Raw genomic sequence first — 23,341 nt, 5'->3', positions numbered from 1 at the left:
GTCGAACATTTGCGACCCCTCGCGCAACACCAATGCCACGCGTAAGTAACAGCTGGACACTGCCTTCCAGAACGCCTTCTCCACATGCTGTTGTATCGGCTCGGACCGGCAGGAAAACTGTCGACAACGGCGGCAAGTGGACATGGTCGGCATCAACTTTCATCGCAAAGCCTGTGGCCCGAGGCGGTACTGGCGATGAAGAACGTGCGCGGAGGGTCAACCTGTTCTGCCCTATGTCGATTACGGCGCCATATTCACGGAGAAAATCCATGCCCAGAATAACATCTTTAGAGCAATTCTCCAATATCACGAATGTGGCGGGGCACGTCTCACCGTGGATCTCGACGCGGGCAGTGCACTTGCTAACAGGGTTTACGATGTGGCCTCCCCAGTCAAAACGCACTACAGGAATTTACGACAGAAAACTTCTGTAGTCTGTCGTATTTTGGGCATGTAGTATTTCTGTAGTCTGTCCTCTGTAGTCTGTAGTGTTGTACTTCTGTAGTCTGTCTTCTGTAGTGTAGTATTTCTGTAGTCTGTCTTCTGTAGTGTAGTATTTCTGTAGTCTTTCTGTAGTGTAGTATTTCTGTAGTCTGTCTTCTGTAGTGATGTAATTCTGTAGTGTCGTATCTCTGTAGTCTGCCTTCTGTAGTGCATTTGTGTAGTGTGTTGTATTCCTGTAGTCATTACCAAGTACGCTTTATTTGTCAATTAATATGCAGCTACAGAGCAGCAGTCTGACTGAACATTCGATGCATTCCTGCAGTACAGCCAGGTATAAAAACACCTCACTTGGAGCAAATTGACTATTTATTTACATATATACAGAATTTTTCTTCAGCAGGTCTCTTGTTCAGACTGTCCTAGGTGAAGAAAAAGAACAGTGATATATATAGTATGCATACACAACAAATGCATGCAAATGTTACAAAAGTCATACAGTGGAATCTTGATTATGCATTCCCCTTTCATGCAACGATCCACATTTAACATCAAATTGGCACAGGCCCGACGTAAACCCATAGGAATAATGCATTAAAGCCTCAATTATACAACTGAAGAATATGCACACGCCGCTTCATACGATGGCTGGCGGGAACCGTCCGGAATGGGAGAGACATTGGCATGCAGAGCACTTTACTGACAGAAGTGACGTCAACCAAGCTGTTTCCAGATAGAAATCAAGATGCATACGTGCATGCAACGTGTGACCAAGTGCATCATGGCCTGTAATGACTGTTCTGCCAACGGCTCAGAATGAGTCCGTGCATGCAACCCGCATCTGTCAGTGCGAGGCGGTCCGCCTGGCCCGTTTTTCCGCGCGCTTCACTTACGAAGACGTTGCGGGAATAAAAACTACACGTTCATACCACCATAAAGTTATTGTAGAGGCGGTAAAAAGAGTAGACATTTCTGTGATCGCTGGTGGCTAGTTCAAAAGCGCTTCTCGCTACACCTTGAGTAAAGCACATGTTAGGCCTACAACACCAAGCAAGCGGTGTACTGTCAGCCGGCAGAACGCACATCACTGCAGAAATCGTGCCAAAGGTGGACATTGCGCTTTCTTTTTTCCTTTAAGATACGAATTCTTAGTACAACATGAACTGGTGGGCGAGTTGGTCTGACATATCTTAGTGAAGCAGCGCAACGGCACAACGCCAAGGGAAGAAGGGGTCAAACAGCGCTGAACTGACAACAAATGTTTATTCCGGATGCTAACAGCATATATATACTCTTTTGCACCTTAGAAAAAACAAAGAAACAGAGAGCAGCAGAAAGTATCAATCCCAGTCATTGTGCGCATGCAGCTGTATCGCGTGTACATCGATCATTTGAAATCAGGAAGTTGTGCTCTTTCACCGAGATGGCAACGGAAGGAGTGCTGATACAATTCGCACCCAGCTTCATGATCTCAGATGCCTCAATAATCTCTCGTGTAAGCTTATCCTTGTGTTTGGTAACAACTTGGCTGTTTTTGAATTCTGGGTAACATGAACAGTCACGACAGTGAGTACCTATGTGGCGGGCCACGTTCTTGACATTGTTTGCGTGCTCTTTTAAGTCTTTCATTAAGACACCGGCCAGTTTGGCCGATGTATGACCCACCACACTTCAACGGGACTGAGTACACCACGTTGTCTTGGCATGGCACATACTTCATCCTGTGGTTTTTCTTGCAATTATGACCAGATTCCGATCTTTTATCCGGGCGATTAACTCTCGCACACAAGCCACTCAGTCTGACAGGAGCTGAAAAAACAACATCTACTCCAGCCTTTTTGCCTATTCTCTTCAAATTGTGGGACACAACATGAACATAAGGTATTACTGCCAGATTTTTTTGCTTGGAATGGGGGACAGCTTTGCCCTCCTTCAGCTTTTTCAATATCCCTTCTGCTACTGATGCCAGAATATGAAGGGGTATTTTGCGTCTGTTAGCCTATCAACCTGATTGGAGAAACTAAATTCTAACTTGTGTGGGCAGGATTTTTGCATGGCATTTTGAAAGCATGACGCCACAATGCCTCTTTTAACAAGCTTCGAATGAGCTGAGCTGTATGGAAGTAAGGGCTTTTTACCCCTAGGATCAAATGCCCAGCATACATGGAAATCAGTAAAATATAAGGTCAGATCAAGGAACTTAATGCGATCATTCACAGCCACTTCATGCGTAATTTCCAGCGGCGAAAGCACTTCACAGAATATCGCGCACAGGTCATTCACTTCCGCAGCGAAGCTAGCCGGGTCACAATCTAGTAAAATTAGGTAATCATCTACATATCGGAACACTCTTGCAACTGTTGAGCTCATGAGTGATTGTTCGAGTGCCCTGTCAAGCTTAGCAAGGAACATGTCACTTAGCAATGGAGCGATGCAAGATCCTATGCAGATCCCATTCTTTTGAACTGTTTTTATTCAAAAGAATGGGATCTGCATAGGATCTTGCATCGCTCCATTGCTAAGTGACATGTTCCTTGCTAAGCTTGACAGGGCACTCGAACAATCACTCATGAGCTCAACAGTTGCAAGAGTGTTCCGATATGTAGATGATTACCTAATTTTACTAGATTGTGACCCGGCTAGCTTCGCTGCGGAAGTGAATGACCTCTGCGCGATATTCTGTGAAGTGCTTTCGCCGCTGGAAATTACGCATGAAGTGGCTGTGAATGATCGCATTAAGTTCCTTGATCTGACCTTATATTTTACTGATTTCCATGTATGCTGGGATTTGATCCTAGGGGTAAAAAGCCCTTACTTCCATACAGCTCAGCCCATTCGAAGCTTGTTAAAAGAGGCATTGTGGCGTCATGCTTTCAAAATGCCATGCAAAAATCCTGCCCACACAAGTTAGAATTTAGTTTCTCCAATCAGGTTGATAGGCTAACAGACGCAAAATACCCCTTCATATTCTGGCATCAGTAGCAGAAGGGATATTGAAAAAGCTGAAGGAGGGCAAAGCTGTCCCCCATTCCAAGCAAAAAAATCTGGCAGTAATACCTTATGTTCATGTTGTGTCCCACAATTTGAAGAGAATAGGCAAAAAGGCTGGAGTAGATGTTTTTTCAGCTCCTGTCAGACTGAGTGGCTTGTGTGCGAGAGTTAATCGCCCGGATAAAAGATCGGAATCTGGTCATAATTGCAAGAAAAACCACAGGATGAAGTATGTGCCATGCCAAGACAACGTGGTGTACTCAGTCCCGTTGAAGTGTGGTGGGTCATACATCGGCCAAACTGGCCGGTGTCTTAATGAAAGACTTAAAAGAGCACGCAAACAATGTCAAGAACGTGGCCCGCCACATAGGTACTCACTGTCGTGACTGTTCATGTTACCCAGAATTCAAAAACAGCCAAGTTGTTACCAAACACAAGGATAAGCTTACACGAGAGATTATTGAGGCATCTGAGATCATGAAGCTGGGTGCGAATTGTATCAGCACTCCTTCCGTTGCCATCTCGGTGAAAGAGCACAACTTCCTGATTTCAAATGATCGATGTACACGCGATACAGCTGCATGCGCATAATGACTGGGATTGATACTTTCTGCTGCTCTCTGTTTCTTTGTTTTTTCTAAGGTGCAAAAGAGTATATATATGCTGTTAGCATCCGGAATAAACATTTGTTGTCAGTTCAGCGCTGTTTTTGTCCCCTTCTTCCCTTGGCCTTGTGCCGTTGCGCTGCTTCACTAAGAGATTCTTAGTACAAATACTGCTACCTGCTTCTGCGTAGTGACAGCGGTTTTAGAGAAAGTTTGAACAGAAAGACATGTCGCTGGCATGGCCGTATACTGTGCACTGCACATCTCCGAAGGGTTGTAGTAGTCATATTCCTGGCGCGTCGTTCATATTTTTTCGAGATTCATCCGACATCTACTTAATGTGCAGGAACAGAGCGCTCGCCTGCCTTGTCTAAAGCCGCCTCTTCCACGCTGAAAAGCCTGGCTGCGTGCGGTCTCAGAACAGTCTGCTAATGTGGTCCATAAGTGCTGTTAACAGTCTGGTTCATAAATATAATCTTCTGTGCGTCATCTCAGTAGCAGACTATCCTTAAGCAGAACTTGGGTAAAGCAGTATCTCACTATAGTAGGCAAATTCCAGTGCGATTTGCAGGTTATTCCAGTGCCTAAGTGTACCATACAGACAGTTAGGAAATACAGTCAAGTTACGAGTTTTGTAAGCACATGAGCTTACCCAATCTATTCATGCATATAACAAGAGACTATTGGCTTGAACAGATATTTACCGCCGCAGGCCACAGCACTTCTGTGCCAGGTAGCGCGTCACCTTCTTGTGGTACTTTTGGAGATCCTAAGCTGAGCAACCCTTCAGCTTCAAATAGTGCCAGAAGGAATCTGCACAGATGGGGTAATAAGTAATGTTAGTGTGGTTGAATATAAAAAATGAGCAGATCGAATAATGAGCATTAATACACCTAACATAGGTTGTCAGTTCGAATCCGTGCTGCAAGAAAGGCTCTAACTTAACTAGTAAGTTTATGCTGCACGACAGGCTGAATCGTATGACACCATCTGGTACATTCATGCCAAACGGTTCACCCACTAATTTTACAGGAATGTCGTGACTAAGCAGCCAGACTTTAATGCCTGCCAGACAGATATACATATACTGATCGATATAGTTTAGTTTCGAGCTGTGGTGCTCGAGCATCACACTGCCACCTGCTATTATTTTATTCCATTATCTAACCACCTCGGCTCCCATGGCAACTACTGGGATACACTGCTGCATTGGAGGCTGCCAACTTGGGTTCTATCCGTGGAATCAGCACAACTCAGGCTCAAAACGCAACCAGGCTGAGAACGCAACGCAATGCTCTAAAATTACTACCTCGGGCTAATAGCTCTGGGAGCAAAGCTTCACACACTGGTGCATAATATTATACTTCAGATACACCCAGCAAAGCAGTAGAGAGAAAAGCCCTTTGATGAATAACAAAATTTAGCTGGAGTTTAAAAACCCACTTGCACTCTGCGTAGGTTTGGGACTTGGGGGAAATAGAGAGGTGCAGGAAATTGCAAAGGTTTTCAAGCAATTTCAACAAAATTTCAAAAATTATACAGCCCCTGAATTAGGGATGGCATACATCAAAGTGGTGACAAATGGAGTGACAAAGTTCCTTACACAGTGTGTGCACTGATGAGGAATGAGGAGGATTTGGTGTTTAACTGGAAGATTAACAGCAAATAAAGTTTATTGCGCATATCTGCTGCCTATGAAAGGCTAACCGCCGAATTCAGAAGTGCGCCTCAACTCGATACTCCGTCTCCACTCTGTGGAGTGGAGAAAACAACTGCTCTTCCATTTGATGGGCAGTTAGGATTGAAGAATGCCACTCGGCATTTCTTCAGACAAGGAGCTGCTCTAGAGACCTTCTTCCAACTGCCGTCCCTCGAGGAAGCATGAAAGGCAAATGATGATGAGAATAAGGCGAAAAATTGCCTTTGGCTACAAAAAAGCATGGAATGGCTATTAAGTGTCTGTTTTATCACGCTGCACCACCTTAAGAACACAATGAACCTCACCGTTTATTAGCCTAGTAAAACATCTTTTGCAAGCTGCCTGACGAAAGCAACAGAGAAAAACTACCGGAAACGCTTGCACATCTGGCAACCTTTGCCACCAATGATGTAGCGTCTATGTAGGCATTTACGAATGGTGTAAAAACTGCCGTTCGTCAACTTGTGGGAGGTTTCGCTGGCCTGCAGAGGCCAGCGGCGAAGCTGAGAAGTACCAAAATGGGTTTGGATTTACGGGGTTTAATGTCCCAAGTGACTCAGGCTATGAGGGATGCCATAGTGAAGGGCTCTGATAATTTCATCCACATGGGGTTCTTTCACGTGCACTGACATCGCACAGTACACAAGCTTCCAGCATTTTGTCTCCATCAGAATGCGACTGCCGCGGCCAGGATCGATCCTGTGTCTTTGAAGTCAACAGCTGAGCACCGCAACCCCCGAGACTGCTTCATCATCAAATTATGCATTACATAAATGACACTGCATCACAGAAAAGGACTAACAGTCATGGCCAAACTGTAGTTACAGCCAAAAGTTGGCACCGTAAACCTGCTCCCCACATCCAAAAGCTTAGACAGCTTCAGCCAACACACAGGAATCAGATTGTCTCCCAAACCCCATGACACTGCCTCCCAAAGAAGGTGGCAGCCAATAAGTGGGCAACAAAAAAGTAAACTGTGGGTAACAACTTGAACGTCTTGCATCACGCTACAAGGTGATGTGAAATTTGAGGAAAGGCCCCAAGAAGCACATAATTTTTAGATTTTCAGAGCACTCTTAGCCCTTTAAATGCCAAATGTTTTCCTAAAAAACATGCCAGAAATTTTAAGCAATCAATTTTTTTGTGTACATTATTCTTGAAGCCACTTTATTGCATACACATGGGTAGCTGCAGAGCAGTCAGCTCAATGCACCGATTGTGGTTGACAGCACTCAGACATACAGACAAGGGACAGAAACAAAAAAGATGATGGCACAGGCACTGAACTTAAAACTTTTCCCAGAACTGCCGACATACTGCATAAATACCCACACCACAGGCACCAACACGCAGCGATTTATGCACGTGGTAACAAGAAGTGGTATGAGAAGTAGTGGAAAAACAACAAAAGCTAGAAGCAAAAACCAGAGGACACAGCACAGGATAAAACCAGAACAAGGTGAGAGAAAAATTTATAAGCAAGTCATATTTAAAAGACTGCCAACAGTGGATAGGTTTGACCGAAAGAATATTTAAGAACTGGTCTGATAAAATGGAACTAAAAAACCTTATACACAAACACAGACCAAGCGCAGTGAAAAAAAAAATGAAGGAGAAATGGCAAGAAAAAACACGCAATAGAAGCAAAATGGCGATTGGGTAAGCAAACGAGAATTAAGCAACAAGCGAAGGTGAAGTGTGCTAAAAATTAAAGGGATAAAAGGGGAATAAAAACGCGCATGAGCCACAAAGGTGAAGCCAACAATTAAGATGGTTAAAAGTGGAAGATGACGTACAGTGAAGCCGAGAGATAAAATATAAAAAAGTGAAATTCAATAACTAGTATGAAGGCAAAAATCAAGGAAAAACACCAAAAGAGGGAAGTTGGCAGAAGAGGCAAGGCATTTAACACACATGTAGAACCAGGGCTAGATCAAGTACGTCCACAAAGAAAGGCAATCCTCCGAGTGAAACCAAGCGTGTTCTTTACATTCACCCCGGAGCCTGAAAATCTCTGCGGCTTCCACCATTGCATTGCGTCAGCTTATTACGGGGCTCTATTAACACAGTGGCTTTCTCGAACTTTGGGCAGCATGGCTTTTTTGCGTCCCATTATCAGCAGTGGACTTGCAGGTACCTAAGAGATGTACCCGATAAATCAGTGTAATGCTCTCTTAGCCTTCCATTGATGCCAATGTATACCTTGCAGCAAGAAAAAGGGATTGAGAAAGCACTTCTTGTGCATGCCACTAAGGGTTTCTGTGCAATGCAGTGCAGCCTGTTTCTTTTTTCTTTTTCATTGACGATCCTAGAGAGGTGTGATAGGTGATGGGGGGGGGGGGCAGCAGCAAAAAAAGCATCTACTCTATCTCTCGAATTTTCTAAAGGTAAATTTCACAGAACCTTAAGAAAATCGGAGAGAAAGCAGGAGTAGACATTCCCTTCTCTGACCCCCTAGCACCTATTGCAGAATCCTTAATGAAAAAAAAAGACGCTGCATCACGCAGCACAGAAAACCCTTAGCGCCATGCGCGGAAGGCATTTAATCAATCATTTTGTCTTGCGGCAAGGTACACATTGGCATCAATGAAAGGATAAGGGAGCATAAGATTGATTTATCGGGTACATTTCTCGCGAATCTGCCAGTCGGAAAGAGCAAAACCACAAAACTATCACACAGAGGCAGGTGACAACACAAGGCCGTACTGACAACTGAAAATTTATTGAACAGCAGTGCTTATATAGACAAGTCACGTGTGTAATCTGCAAACAATCGTAAAGAGGCAAAAAAATTCAATGGCAACCATAGAGCTGAGCAAATATGACAATCACCTGCTCAAAAACGAAACAAAAACAACCGGGGGAAACACAGACAGAAACGCTAATTTTCCTGAAAAATGAACACAGTAGGCGTGCTGACACGCTTATCTGGCTCTGACCTCAAGATGGCAACAGCCTCGACAATTTCTCTTTCCAACTGCTTCTTTCTTCATCCAATAATCTGTGTGCAGTTCAGTTTGGGATAGCAGTCTACAATGAGACAGTGAGTGGGACGGCAAATGCCTCCGGGTCTACTCAAGGAACACGCATACTCTTGCAAACAAATGTGTAAACATCTACCACTTTGGACGATATAAAACTGGCCACAGCTGAGGGGAATCTCGTACAACATGCCCGTTGGCGGTACTTTTTGAATGCCTCATGCCATGTGCAACGGGGGTGGTGTACACGATTCCTCTCAGCTGTGGTCGATTTTATACCGGCCAAATTGGTAGATGGTGAAACACTCCCTTGCAAGAGTATTAGCATTCCTTGGGTAGGCCCGGACGACCTTGCCTGCCTGTCCACTGTCCCAGTTGTAAAGACTGTTAACCTAAACTGAACTGCACGTTATTATTGGATGAATAAAGGGCCAGTTGGAAAGAAATTCTCAAGGCTGTTGCCATCCTGAGGTCGAAGCCAGATAGGTGGGATAGCACGCCTTCTGTGTCCATTTTTCAGAAAGAATTGGAATTTGTTTCCCTCCCTAGGTTGTTTTTGCAATGATTGTTTGCAGATTGTCGTGTCCGGTCGCTGTGTTGAATGCAGCGAAAGACGCACACGGTACTTTAAGACTTCGTTTATTTAAAGCCGATGAGGGTGCGACCAGCGTCGACCGAGGCAGGAGCCGAACTGGCCGCCCGAAGAAAAGAGGGAGTGGGGAAGCGTCCACGGCAGGGAGTGGCTTCCCAGAACAGGAGGAGGGTGCGGGGGCGCACCGTGGGGGGGCATCCGGCGACAGCGTGCGACGAGGGGCAAGCGGTCGTTAGGAGGAGGATGCGAGTGGTCGTTAGGAGGAGGATGCGAACTGTCGTTAGGAGGAGGACGCGGGGGCGCACACACACAAAAGCAATAAGGGGACACAACACTTCCTTCCCCCTTAGAAAGTTGCCTGGTATCGTGCAGGGGGTCGGCGCTCACGCGTGGAGGCGCGCTGGCTTTGTGCGCTCGGGGGAGAAGCACTTGTAGGCTGGCTGTTGTTCGCTGTGTCTCCTGGGTCTGTCCTGGGCGAAGTCTCTTCTTCCGGGAAGAGGTGCCAGGCTATGTGGGAAAATGGTGCACGTGTTCTCTCCGCTGGCGGACAGCTCTCAGACGGCGTCGTAAATCTACGCAGCTGGTTGAGATGTCGGCGTGCTACTGTGCCATGTATGTTGACGAGCCAAGAGCGCAGGCCTATGCGTCTGACAATTGTAGCTTCCTCCCAGCGTGGCTTTTTCAGAAACTGTCGGGCGAGGACGCGCTGCCCCTCATTAAGCGTGCCGCAGCGCGGAATTGCTTTTTCTTCCCGGAACGTCTCTGCCTTTGGCTCGGGGAGGATGGCTGTGAGCTGGGTTCGCATTTCACGCTCGAACATCATTTTCGAGGGGGTCTCGCCTGTTGTGCTCTGAACCGTCGTGTGCTGCTTGAAGAGAAAGCGCGCAAGGCGGCGCTGCAGCGAGCCTGTCTGATCTCTTTCAAGGGCGCGTTTTAGCTCGGCTACGTAGCGCTCGGCTTGTCCGTTTGTCGCTGGGTGGTAGGGGGCCGATGTAACTGACGAGATCCCGTTGTCGCGATAAAACTTGAGGATCTCCGCAGACACAAACGGTGTTCCGTTGTCCGACACTACCTTGCGCGGCAGGCCGAACGTTGCAAATAGTGATCGGAGGTTGTCAATGACTGCTGCCGAAGTCGTCTGTCCCATTTGCCTTATCTCAAGCCACTTTGTGTAGGCATCTACGACCACAAGGAAAGTGCAGCCCTCAATTGGTCCTGCAAAATCAATGTGCAGTGTGTGCCATGGTGTGTCTGGCTTTTCCCATTCCGGGACAGGAGCTTTCGGCGGGGCGCTCCGGCTGCTCTGGCAAGGCTTGCATTCTCGCACCACTGTTTCGATGTCGTTGTCAATGCCAGGCCACCACATGTAGCTTCTGGCACACTTTTTCATTGCAACGATGCCCCGATGTCCGGCGTGGATGAGAGACATAGCTTGTGCGCGTAGTTCTCTCGGCATCACAACTCGGGAGCCAATTATGATGCAGCCGCGATGGGTGCTCAACTCTGTAGCTCGCCTGCGGTAAGCGTCGAAGTTGTCCCCTTTGAGTTTATGCACGTTGCCTTGTTGAACAGCTGTGTAAACTAGCCGGAGAGCTGCGCACTTCTGCGTAGATGCTGCAACTGTGCCTGCTGTAAGCGGAGGTTCTGGCAGTGCTTCGAACATCAGCACGTCTCCTGGTGGAAATGGTTCGTCAACAGTTGCGTCTAGTGGCAGACGGCTTAGCGCATCGGCGTTTTGATGTTTACTCCCATTGCGGTAGACCAGAGCGTAGTCGTACGCTGAGAGTTTGATGCACCAACGTGTCATTCGCGGAGACAAAGTTGGTGGCATAGGCCTTTGTGGTCCCAGAATGCCCAATAGCGGTCGGTGATCGGTTATAAAGGTCACCTTCCGGCCGGCAATGTACTGGTGAAAATGTGTCGCCGCGTAGACGATGGCTAGCCCTTCTTTGTCAAGTTGCGCGTAGTTGCGTTCTGCTTGCGACAACGTACGTGAGGCGAAGGCGATGGGAGCTTCCCTACCTTGCTCGTCAGTTTGCGATAGAACCGCGCCGACTCCGTACGGTGATGCGTCGCAAGCCAAAAGCAGAGGCTTCCTTTCGTCGTAGTGGCGGAGGACTGTACATCTTCGAATCAGGTCTTTCAGGGCATCGAATGACTGCTGATGGCGTGGCGACCATATCCATGTCACATCTTTCCGAAGGAGTTGGTATAAGTCGTTGGCCACGGTAGCTCTTTGTTCCAAGAACCGGTCGTAGAACGTCAAGAGTCCGAGAAAAGCCTGTAGCTCCTGCTTGTTTGTTGGAGCTCGTGCTTCTGTGATCGCTCGCACTTTGTCCTCGGTAGGGTGAATGCCTTCCGCATCAATTCGGTGTCCCAGAAATTGCACCTCTGGCACCGCAAAACAGCACTTCGATTTGCTTATGCACAAATTAGCGTTTGCTAGCCTTTCGAGAACGAGCTCTAGGCGCACTGCATGCTCTTCAGTGGAAGTGCCACTGATGATGACATCGTCAAGGTAGACACAAACTCCTGGGATGCCCTGAAGCACTGTCTCCATGAATTTTTGAAATATGGCCGGGGCTGCAGCTACGCCAAAAGGCAGTCGCTTGACTTTGTACAAGCCTTTCAGTGTGTTAATTGCCAATAATTCAGCAGTTGACTCGCTCACCTTCAGCTGCTGATACGCCTGGGTGAGGTCCAATGTGCTGAAGACTCTTGCGCCACGTAGTACACTGAATACTTCTTCAGGTGTCGCTAGCGGGTAAGAGGACGCTTTAGTCGCAAGATTGACGGTGCTCCGGTAGTCTCCGCAGAGGCGTATGGTTCCGTTCTTCTTGCGAACTACGACAAGTGGTGTGGCCCATTCTGAATGCTGCGTCGGCTCGATGACACCTTGCTGCTCCAGTTTGTCCAACTCTTTTTCAACTGAATCTCGGAGAGCAAACGACACCGGCCTGGCCTTCAGAAATTTGGGTTGCGCGTTGTCCAACAACTCCAGTGTGACCGGGGGCCCTTCGTTTCCTGGAATCTCTTCCGAGAATACTCTTTCGTATTTCTCTTGCAGTTGCTCAACCATGTTCTGGCTCGGCGTCTGGTGTATGCCGCATATCATCACGCCTAGTGGAGAAAACCAGTTTCTCCCTAGAAGGCTTGATCCTGTGCCCTTCACAACAAGCAGAGGTAGCGTATGGGTCTGGCCGTTGTAGGTAACCTGCACGTTGGCAGAGCCCAATAGTGGCAGATTCTGTCCTGACCACGTTCGCAGGTGTGTGTCGTCTTGTTGCAGGGCGGGTGCGTCAGATGGCCATGAAGTTCGGAACGTGTCCTCACTGATCAGAGTACAGGCTGCGCCGGAGTCCACCTCGAACTTAATCAGCTGGTGATGTACGCTTACTTCTGTAAAAATCTTCGGTCGCGTGCCGAGATTCATGGTGTTCAGGTCGTACAACACAGATGGTGTTGCTGATGTTGTTCCATGGAGATCAGATAGCGGCGTATTCTCTGAGGCGTTGACGCTGTGATTAGGCTGGAAAGGTGACTTTATCTTGGCAAGTCTCCGTTTCGTAATGCATGCTCTTTCGATATGCCCTCGCTTGTGGCAAAAATTACACGTGGCTGACTGGAATCGACATCCCTGGGGGTTGTGTTGGTTGTCACACCGCCAGCAGCGTTGTGCCTTTTTGACCGATTTTACAACAACAGAAGGCTTGCGCACCTGGTTGCTTGTCTGGTGTACCGGCTCGGTGTTCCGGCGAATCCCTCTCTGCTGGTGACCGGCGCTCTCCGCTCGAACGGCGATGTCGTAAGCTTTGCTGAATGTGAGGTCCTTCTCAGCGAACAGGCGCTGCTGCAGTGACTCGTCACTCAGTCCGCACACAAATCTGTCGCGTAACATCACGTCCAAGGGAAGCATGGTGGTGTTAGCAGAAGAAGCTGCGTCTCCCTCCTGCCCGGTAGCTGTTGTCGACAGCGTTCCAAAATTGCAGTCGGCAGCGAGCTTCTTGAGCGCGGCTACGTAGGCGCTCACAGTTTCTCCTCCCAGTTGATCTCGTCGTTGGAAGCGAGCCCGGCTGTAGACCTCGGATGGCCTTGGGTCGTAGTGCTTTTGCAGCGCTTTTACGATGTCGTCGTAAGACACTGCCGCTGGTGTGCTTGGCTGAATAAGGGCGCAGACAGTATCGTAGGTCTGCTCCCCGCACAGCGTCAGCAGGTTGGCCCTCTTCAAGGCTGGGTCTGTGATGTTGTTAGCTTCAAAGTAGAACTGAAGGCGTCCAACCCACGATGACCACGATGAGCCGTTGAACTCTGGTATCTGATTGGGAAACCCTCGCGTAGCCATGGCTTGTCAATAGCGTTGCGTAGCGCGGGTCGAATCCACTTTCTCGTCGCCACTGTCGTGTCCGGTCGCTGTGTTGAATGCAGCGAAAGACGCACACGGTACTTTAAGACTTCGTTTATTTAAAGCCGATGAGGGTGCGACCAGCGTCGACCGAGGCAGGAGCCGAACTGGCCGCCCGAAGAAAAGAGGGAGTGGGGAAGCGTCCACGGCAGGGAGTGGCTTCCCAGAACAGGAGGAGGGTGCGGGGGCGCACCGTGGGGGGGCATCCGGCGACAGCGTGCGACGAGGGGCAAGCGGTCGTTAGGAGGAGGATGCGAGTGGTCGTTAGGAGGAGGATTGAGTGGTCGTTAGGAGGAGGATGCGAACTGTCGTTAGGAGGAGGACGCGGGGGCGCACACACACAAAAGCAATAAGGGGACACAACACAGATTACATGCGCAACTGATCCATATGAGCACTCATTTCTTCAATAAATGTTCAGTTGTCGTACCGCCTTGTGTTTTGCCTGCCTTTGTCCCATTCTGTTTTGCGGTTTTTCTAACGATTTCCAACCAACTGGCCTACAAGCACGTCCTAAATCTGCAAGTCCATTGCCAAAACTGTGACCGAAAAAAGCCATGCCACCCATGTTCGAAAAAGTGCCATTGTGTTAAAAAAGCACCAGAATAAGCCGACATGACGAACTGGTGGGAGCCGCCGGGATTTTGAGGCTCGAGGATTAATGGGCAAGAACACCCTCAGAAAAAAAGATTGCCTTTCTTCAGGATGTTTGACCTAGCCCTGGTTTTAAAAACATCTTGCATGCCTTGACTTTTCTGCCAACTCCTCTATTTTCGCGTTTTTGTTTGCTTTTATCTTTAATACTAATTGAATTTCATATTTTGATATTTTATCTCTCGTTTTTACAGTAGCTCATCTTCCTCCTGTAGGCATGCTAATTCTTGGCTTCACCTTTGTTGCTCATGTGCATTTATTCCCCTTTTATTCTTTCAGTTTTTTAGCTCACTTCACCTTTGTAGACCAATTCTTGTTTGCTTGCCCAATCACCATTTTCTTTTCACGGCATGTTTTTTCTTGCCATTTTACTTTTATTTCACTGCCCTTGATCTGTGTTTGCGTGTAGTGTTTTAGTTCCGTGTTATCAGACCAGTACTTGAAAATTTTGGTCAAACCGTTCCACTGTTTCACGTGCTGGTGGTCTTAAAAATGACTTGCTTAAAACTATTCCTTTAACCTTGTTATGGTTTCATCCTTCCCTGCTCTATAGTCTTGGTTTCTGTTTCTAGTTTGTGTTGTTTTCCCACTATTGGCCATATCACTTATTGTTGCCACGAGTGCATAAAATTGCCACCTGTTGGCGCCTGTGTTTTGGTTATATATGCAGTGTTTCGGTGATTCTGGAATAAATCTGTAGTCAGCACCTGTGCCCTCATATTTTTTCTTTCTGACCCCAGTCTGTGTTTCTAAGCTCTGTCAACCACAAAGGATCAGACCAACTAGACCGACAGCTTGTCCTATTCAAGCTCAATGCGTACTTTTCAAAGAAATGCTATGGCGAAAACACTGTACTTACAGTAAAGCCTGCTTGACTGAGCGAATACAACTGGCAATTCGCAAATTCCCAGCCTGCTCCTGATTGCTGGCTCAAGCCGCACGCAACTTTGTGGCTTGCACGACTTCCACGCAACTCTTGGTCCCTTGAAACTGAAACATAGAGGGATGAGTGAGAGATATCAGATTTGATATGCTTGTATTGCTGCAATGACTAAGAAAAAACGATATTTTCCATAAGAACAATTATTATTTCACACTAGCTTCGCAGAGTAAACCTCGTTTATCACGACCTCGTTAACACTGACATACTGCACAGTCCCAGCCTGACTGCATCTAGTTCTATGGTGTCATATGCTTGTTAGCTATGAGCCCTTGGCCTTGCACCGGTTAATACAGACAACCACGGAATGGGCAATCAGCTCCGACCTTTTGAGTCATAGATACTCACAAGCTCAGTGGTCCCAGGGGTTCTAGAAATATTGGCAGGGCGACACAGTAACAAGCATTCCGCACCACTTGCTCTCGCTTCATTGCAAAAAAACTCTCACAGCAGACCTGTCCTCCATTTTGCAGTGTGAAAATAATCAAATTCAAAGCATGCACACAAAATGTGGACCTCTCTTCGAACAGAGCTTCAGAAATACGGGTATAATTATTGTAATTAAACCTACCTGCAGTTTTCAATTTATCCTAAAATTTTATGCAACTCGACAAGCAATAAGCATTAAAAAGGAATTAAAATAGCCAGCACTGTTTAAACAATATAGCTACGAAGAAATACGAGACGTATCCACTACTCTCCAGTGGTTCTTTAGCTTCATGCATTATCAATCTACACTTTCTTACAGGCACATTTGCACGCGAAACTTGGGTTTAACCCAATCTTGATGAATCTTTCTGGAATGCAACAATCAGGAGAAACCAGTTTTACTCAAAAACAAAGGGCCCTATACAATGCATCACAAGGCCGGCTAGGCGCACTCAAGACTACAGCCCCTTCCACAAGTCTCCAATTTGCCTGTCCTCTACAAGTTGCAGGATCCCTGTCCACTGCTTGTCGAATTTCGCTATCCCGCCTTGCTAGTTCTCCCACTGCCCTTCTCAAACTCTTGGAATTCTGTTGCTCTAGCAGATCATCAGCTATTGTATTATTTTTTGTTTTAGCACTACACACTCCATGCCAACAATGCTGGATAATGTACTTTAAATAGGTTTGTAGAGCGTGCAAGTGGCTTGCAGCTTGACGAATAGGTGAGAAAAAAACGCGGAGCCTGACAAATAGGTGTGAAAAAAACGTGGGTTATTTGGAAGAAATGGGCTTGGGCAGGAGATGTAATGCAAAGGCAAGATAACCAGTGGTCCTTAAGAGTGATAGAGTGGATTCCAAGAGAAGGCAAACGTAGCAGGGGGCAGCAGAAATTTAGGCGGGCGGATGAGATTAAGAAGTTTGTGGGGATACGGTGGCCACAACTGGCGAAGGACAGGGTTAATTGGAGAGACATGGGAGAGGCCTCTGCCCTGCATTGGGTGTTAGACTGAAGATGATGACAACCTGGTGAATTTTCCTCGCAACAACCGCTGCAGCCTGATATTTTGTAGAGCAGCACAATGGCCTTCATTTTTTGAGTGGTGAAGTATTCAAATAGCATTTTGTTTCAACCATGAGTGTAAAGGGAAGACATTTTATGTTGCACAAAATGAAGGAATTACATGCATACTGGGCTTTGGAAGAATGCCCTATGGACATTACAAAACACTGCCATCCTTGCTTTATCTCTGCCAGGTAACAAAATTCATTATTCTCCAAATACTTTGGACAAAGACAAGCTGCCGTGCACTCATTCGAGCTCAGTGGACTTTCCCTCAAACCAATCTTCAGTAAATAATATCAGGATTAGGCAAAAGTAACTGTAGTGTATTTCAGTGAGTCAGTGCCTTTTACAGAAAGTTTTGGAAACAGAAAAGTTTATGAGCTTTGTGAGCACATGATTACCCAATCTATTTACATAGTCAAATGGGAAATTTGCCTTCCTATTCAATTTATGCACATTCAAACAATATTTACCGCTGTAGGCCACATCAGTTCTGTACCAGGTAGCACATGCCAAAAAAAAGCCTTGATAGCGTAATAAGTAATGTGTGGTTGACTATAGAACTTAAAATCTAGGCCATATCTCTTGGATCTAATCTTGACATATTTCTGCATAATACTAGACTGCAGATACAAAAAGCAAAGCAATAGAGAGAGACAGAGAAACTTTGCTAATGAAATGAACAAAATATTTACTTAAAATCACTGACCTGTTACTCAGCATGAGGGAGGAAATAAGAGGGAAAGACGAAGGAAAACAGGTGCAGAAAATTAACGTTTAGAAAATAATAAATTTAAACAATTTTTGGAAATGATGTATCCATTACTTTACTTGGTTTTAAAGGGTTTAATGCCACAAAGCGGCGCAGGCTATACAGGGCGCTATTGTAGAGGACTGGAAAATTCTTTAGGTGTGCTGACATCACACGGTACCTGGGCCTCTAGCATTTCGTCTCCATTGAAATGAGACTAGTACAGCTGGAATCAAAACTGGCTGGAATCGAACCTGCCTCTTCCGGGTCAGCAGCCAAGCACAATAACCACTCAGCCACCATGACGGCTCCCATTTGGGGTGACATGCATCAATGTGGTGACTGACGGGGCTGACAAAGTTCACTTCAGAGAGGGTGTGCATTGATGAGGTTATATAGTTCAATTCTCCCTGTGCCACATAATTAGACAGGTAAAAATTTATTATGAGCATATGCTGCCTATGGCAGGCCAAGAGATGTAAGACACAAAGCATATGTCCATAAAATGAAAGCAAGAAGAGCACAATTTCCTGCTGTGAGTAACCGCTCCACTATCCAAAAGGATAGCCAGCTTCTTTAAAAAATGTATGTCCTGCCTATGTCCATTTATGATTCCCGCTCAGATTTTAATTCGCATTTATTTCCAACCAACTCAGTTCTCTCCCAATCTCTTATCATTAACCCTATGATTTTCCTGAGTGGTTCACCGCACTGTTCTCAATTTTAAGCCCTTTGTAAAGTACCCCACTTTTCCCGACAGCTTAGCAAAGGCAAAGCAGTTTAAAATTTCTTTTTGAGCATACTGCAAGGTGCTGCTCGTAACTTCTGAGAGCATGCCTAAGGCAATAAACCCCTTTCTTATTCTCCCAACCATTTCTTTCAAATGCTCTATATCTGTGCATGACCTGGCCGAGGTGTATTCTGTTTCGACTTCCAGTACCTTACTGCATTTCATAAAAAGGCCTCTTTCCTGATTATTAAGTATTGATTTAGCTCTCATTTTCACACTGAGTATTGATGTCCTCAATCATTTGCAAGAATTCATCACTTATACTACAACTCACCATTAATACTACAATAACATGAAATCAAATATAACTGAGCGGTTCTCCATGAGTCTTCGCATTTCCTGAACCAACCTGCTGCTATGCAGAGAGGGTCACCTCGTCTAGCATCATCACATCTTGTTCAGGGTATGTGGGTTGTGCAAAGTAAACAACAGTTGATTTCAGGTCACTGCAGTCAAAGCTACAAAGTAGCTGGTGCAATGAAATGTTAGTTCTAAGAAGGACTGCTCGTTTTTTTTTATGCAGGCCCAAGTGAACACAGGCTAAGCTGCATGCTGTTTGATGTCAGTGCAGGATAAAGATCACCAGGTGGCCAAAATTATTCTGCAGCCCTCTGCTACGGCACCTCTTTTCTTCTTTAACTCCCTCCTTTATCCCTTCCCTTGCATCATTGTTCAGGTGCCTATCAAGATGTGAGACAGTTACTCTGTCACTTCCTTGGCTCAAAAACCAATTTTAAATTTTTCAAGGATACTTTCAAGAACGTAGAGGTACAAACTGTACAGTATAACCACATGCCACAGCAATAAACCAGCAATACATCTGCGCTGACAGGAGCTTGCCAAGTACACTGCAAGGATGCTATGCCACGCAAGATTTGGTGTCATCATACAATGTTACTTTACTGACTGACATTTCAGTGTACAAGCAAGAAATACCATTAAAGTATTATTGTACAGCACGTTTTTAAAAGATAAACGAACATTTTGGCCCTTTTAGAGGACACACATGCATAAAAGGCAACAGGTGTGGAATAGTCACTGCACCTGAAGCAGGCTCAACTTTATAATAACAGCGCAGTGTCAAGAGCTACATGAGCGGCTATATTTCGTACAAATTTGCAGTTCATGTAATAAGCTGAGGTACTGCTGTAAAGTGCATGTAGAGTTCTGCATGCATTTTAAAACACAGCAGTGAGCCTATGTTGAAAATATTTTTCAAAACAGGCAGGTAAGGTATGCGTAACTGAAAAAGATAATTACCATGAATGGCTTGGAGGGATGGCACAGCTGAAGGCAGGAAGCACGCATGGCCCAGCAGATGCTGGCAGCTGGCAACTGCAGATAAATACGTCCCGACCAACAGCTGTCAGTGCCAGTGACAATGTCATGAATGACGACAAAACAAACTGTCGACTGCTTCAGAAACTAAAATGAGGTATTAATATAGGAACACAAAAAGCAATGAGGTGGCCCATGACAAAATAAATAAGGAGATTGTATGTGAAACACCCATACACATTCTTTGAGTACATTTACATGACTGTCATAACCACATTGAAAGATGAGCTGGCTGGAATACCGCTTTATTCTTATGCATGATGAAAAGAGCCCAACTATTCGAATATAGCATGCGCAGGCTTTAGTTAATTACTATTAGGGTGCCTTGCACCAGCGTCTAATGTATTCTTAAATTGAACATAGCACCCAGTCGACCAGTTTACCTTGCATAAATGAGAAGAGAAAATGCAAAAGACATGCATTCAATACCAAGGAGCCCGATATCTCACGTCACAACTGAGCATGATACGAAAATTAGTAGTGCATTTAACAAATTCCACACAAATAAAAACAGCAAAACATTTGTCGAGTGGTAATGCAAGTAGGGGCAAGAGCAAAAAAAAATACCGAAGAACACTGGTGAGTGAGGTGCAGGGAGGTCTGTGGGTAGGGTTCCGTGCCTGGGAACAGTTCCGAGCGCGGAGAACTGCTGCCGGCAGTCAACCAAGAATAAATAAGAGAAAGTGAAAATGAATAACAAACCATCACCAATTGCGAACGACCTGAAAGCGGGCCGCATAAGGGAGGCATACAGCAAAAAGCTTGAAATCCCAAATAAGTGTGCAGTCGCATCCCCAACAGTTCAGTGCCCTGAAGGAGAGGAAGCATGGACGCCTACAGTTCAGGGAAGACACAAGAACGACCTAACTGACATAATATTGCCAAATTCTGTTCCAATGGGGAAGCACAGATAAAAGGTTTACAAATGACTAGTACATATGCGCCAGCCTTCCACATGCGATCACTGTCTTCAAAATAATGGCAATTTCCTCACTGGCGTCCCAGAACCCTCCTCGCAGCGCCGCCCCTCCTCCTCCTGTTTTTCTCCGTTCTCTTTTTTTCTTTCACGGCTGTTGCGCTCTTCGGTCTATTCCTCCGGCGAGTCTGCCTCCGCGCACCGCCGCCGCGAATCTGCGCGTTTTCTGGACCACGCGGTCTGTGTTCTTTAATATTTTTCATGTTTTATAGTTTAATTTCTTTATTATTTTGTTTCTTTTCATATTTGCATTTTTTATTTGTTTTCTTTCACTCACGAAACCCGTGCGTTCACTAGATGTGCCTTTTCTCTAATATGTTTCGTGTTTTATGATCTAATTTCTTATATTTTTGTTTCTTTTCATACGCGCAATTTTTTCATTTGTTTTATTTCACTCACGAAACCCGCGCGCTCACTAGATCTGCCTTTACTCTTGCTCAAACCGTGTTCGTTGCGCAATGGCAGCGACTACCTTTGAAGTGCCAAACGCCCTGGTTCGATTCCCAGTCTCAAGTGTTTTTTTTTCTTCGCCGGAACTCGAACGCACTTGCTAGCATTCCCTGCTCACGACAGTATGAGACATTAAAGGATTGCGATTCTGCTCGTATTTTCTTTCACAGCTGTTCTGCTCCTGGCGAGCTTCTAGGGCGGCCGGCTCGCGCACTACCTGGTCTTCTTCCGTGATATTCTCTCGTATTACCGAGACAAACGAAGGGAATACGCACCCCCCGCTCCGTCCCTCACCATAGCGCAGGCTGCACATTGGCGACAACTACAAACCCGGACTGCTCTAATACCCAATACTGCTGCATGCCCGATACCCAGACCAATTCTCGTCATCATGCAAACTTTTGCGGCAAACCAGGCGCCCCTACGATTTACATCATTGGCAATAAACGTTTCCGCCACCACCTACGTGTTCATGCGTCAGCACATTGAGAGGCGCGCTGACCAGGCCGCGGTCCAGAAGACGCGCAGATTCGCGGCGGCGGTGCGCGGAGGCAGACTCGCCGGAGGAATAGACCGAAGAGCGCAACAGCCGTGAAAGAAAAAAAGAGGAGAATGGAGAAAAACAGGAGGAGGACGGGCGGCGCTGCGAGGAGGGTTCTGGGACGCCAGCGAGGAAATTGCCGTCCGTTCTTTTCAGGCAACGCATTATAGCTGAGGCAACCGCACGCAGACTGCCTCCACTGCCATCCCTATATAGCCGCACACTAATAACGCGTGTGAATACAGATCAGTAATAGAGAAGCGGTGACGGTACTCACCAATCATGCAGCTCATCCAGGCTTAGTAAAACCGCGCCGTCGTCTTCATTGCCTTTCCAGATGACAAGACGTCGTAGCGCTGCCTTTCTTCATGGCTTTGCCCGTCCAAACTCACCGATGTTGACTGGGCGTAATACTCGTCGTTGGCTTCCAAAACACACTTCTGTTCTTCACACATGTCCGCCGCACAAGCACTCAAACAATGCCATGAAAATCCAAATAACACAAAACGTGAGGCAACGCACGCACTGACATGGCGCCAGCGGCTTTGCCCTTGTTTTTGCGTCATTGAAAAACTGCAACTCAAATGCGCTTTTTTACTACTAATATTTAAATTATGTTCAGAAGAAAAATATTTCAATTTTTCTCAATTTATTTTTTTATTAAGTGCGAACACTAAAGCGCTTTTAAATACTTTTGTAGAAACTGCGATCCTGTGATCCCATCACCCAGGGTGCCCCGGATGTTCTAGCAGACGACGGAGCAGACGACGGCGCAGACGACGCTGTTGACGGAATGAAATTTCGTTTGCTGCCAGCTAAAATCTCTTAATTGCGACAAAACGGGCAAAGAAATGCACCGTACCTCAAGCTGGTGCATATCAAGGATATGTTGGACGTGAGCGGTAGGACTGAGAGCAGCTGCGATGCATTACTTTGACTGACGCGGGCATGCTCGACGGAGATTTACACGAAACTAAGGGCTTAACTGTGACCCGTACAAGCGGATAACTTTGATATCAACTGCTTTGCGAAACTACGCCGATAGTTGCGTCACACTTTAGCTGATATGCAACAGCGGCTCGCACTCGCTGCGTCTTGCTCGCGTGTACTTTCACAATTGAGCTAGAGCCCACATGGAAGCCGATAGAAGCAACTGTGTTTTCGAGTTCAGATTGTTCCGCGAAATACGAGCAGCTTGTTTTAGCACGCACTCGAATTGTAGTTCTCAGCCAGTGCGTCACGAGCGGTGACGATGGCCTCGATGACGAGCGTAAGAATCACCTTAAGGTGGCCGCAACGAAGCCGGTATCCCAAGCGTATATGTGAGCTAAAAGTTGTTTACCTGTGCTGCAAACGTGGCCTCAGTCGCAGTCCAGCCGCTAGCTGCTCAGTTTTCCAGCCTTGCGAGCTCAAGTCGCTGGCTGCTGAGCATTGCGGGAGCTGAGCTTTCAGAAATGACACTGCCCGCGAGCGCGCCGGGCGACAAGTTTGCACTGCTCCCTGGATGTCGTATTCGTCGCTAAGCCTGGCAGGTGCCAGAGCTGAGAGTGCTTTCGAACTGGCTAGCGCTGAGGTGCTACTCTCTTCACTGTACGTTGTACTGTGAACCATGTCTCGTAGTGAAATAAAGATATGCGCGGTTTCCGCGCTAACGGTGACGTCGAGGACGAGCTTAATAAACGCTGTAAGGCAGCAGAT

At 46.5% G+C, this 23,341-nt stretch overlaps 1 protein-coding gene across 4 annotated transcripts; it reads right to left on the bottom strand.

Annotated features, from left to right (window-relative positions):
• Window positions 1-797: 797 nt before the first annotated feature.
• Window positions 798-22,175, bottom strand: LOC149332896 (uncharacterized). 4 transcript variants are annotated; one of them, XM_089558447.1, is made up of 6 exons: window positions 21,921-22,175; window positions 20,244-20,325; window positions 19,599-19,673; window positions 15,225-15,355; window positions 4,742-4,850; window positions 798-863 (listed from the first exon to the last, which is right to left on the bottom strand). In XM_089558447.1, exons 1-5 carry the CDS (start codon window positions 21,934-21,936, stop codon window positions 4,807-4,809), a joined length of 348 nt encoding a protein of 115 aa, XP_089414573.1. In that variant the 5' UTR covers window positions 21,937-22,175; the 3' UTR covers window positions 798-863; window positions 4,742-4,806. The 4 variants fall into 4 exon arrangements, with proteins under 4 accessions (XP_089414573.1, XP_089414576.1, XP_089414572.1 ...); XM_089558450.1 differs by lacking the exon at window positions 20,244-20,325; XM_089558446.1 differs by lacking the exon at window positions 798-863 and having other exon boundaries at window positions 4,198-4,850.
• Between the last annotated feature and the right edge of the window lie 1,166 nt (window positions 22,176-23,341).

The sequence above is a fragment of the Amblyomma mixtum genome, chromosome 8, assembly GCF_055824585.1.
Source record: "Amblyomma mixtum isolate Tamu chromosome 8, ASM5582458v1, whole genome shotgun sequence".
Classification (NCBI taxonomy): Eukaryota; Metazoa; Arthropoda; class Arachnida; order Ixodida; family Ixodidae; genus Amblyomma; species Amblyomma mixtum.
The sequence above is the reverse complement of the archived record's forward strand: the minus strand, read 5'-3'. Positions and strand labels throughout refer to the sequence as shown.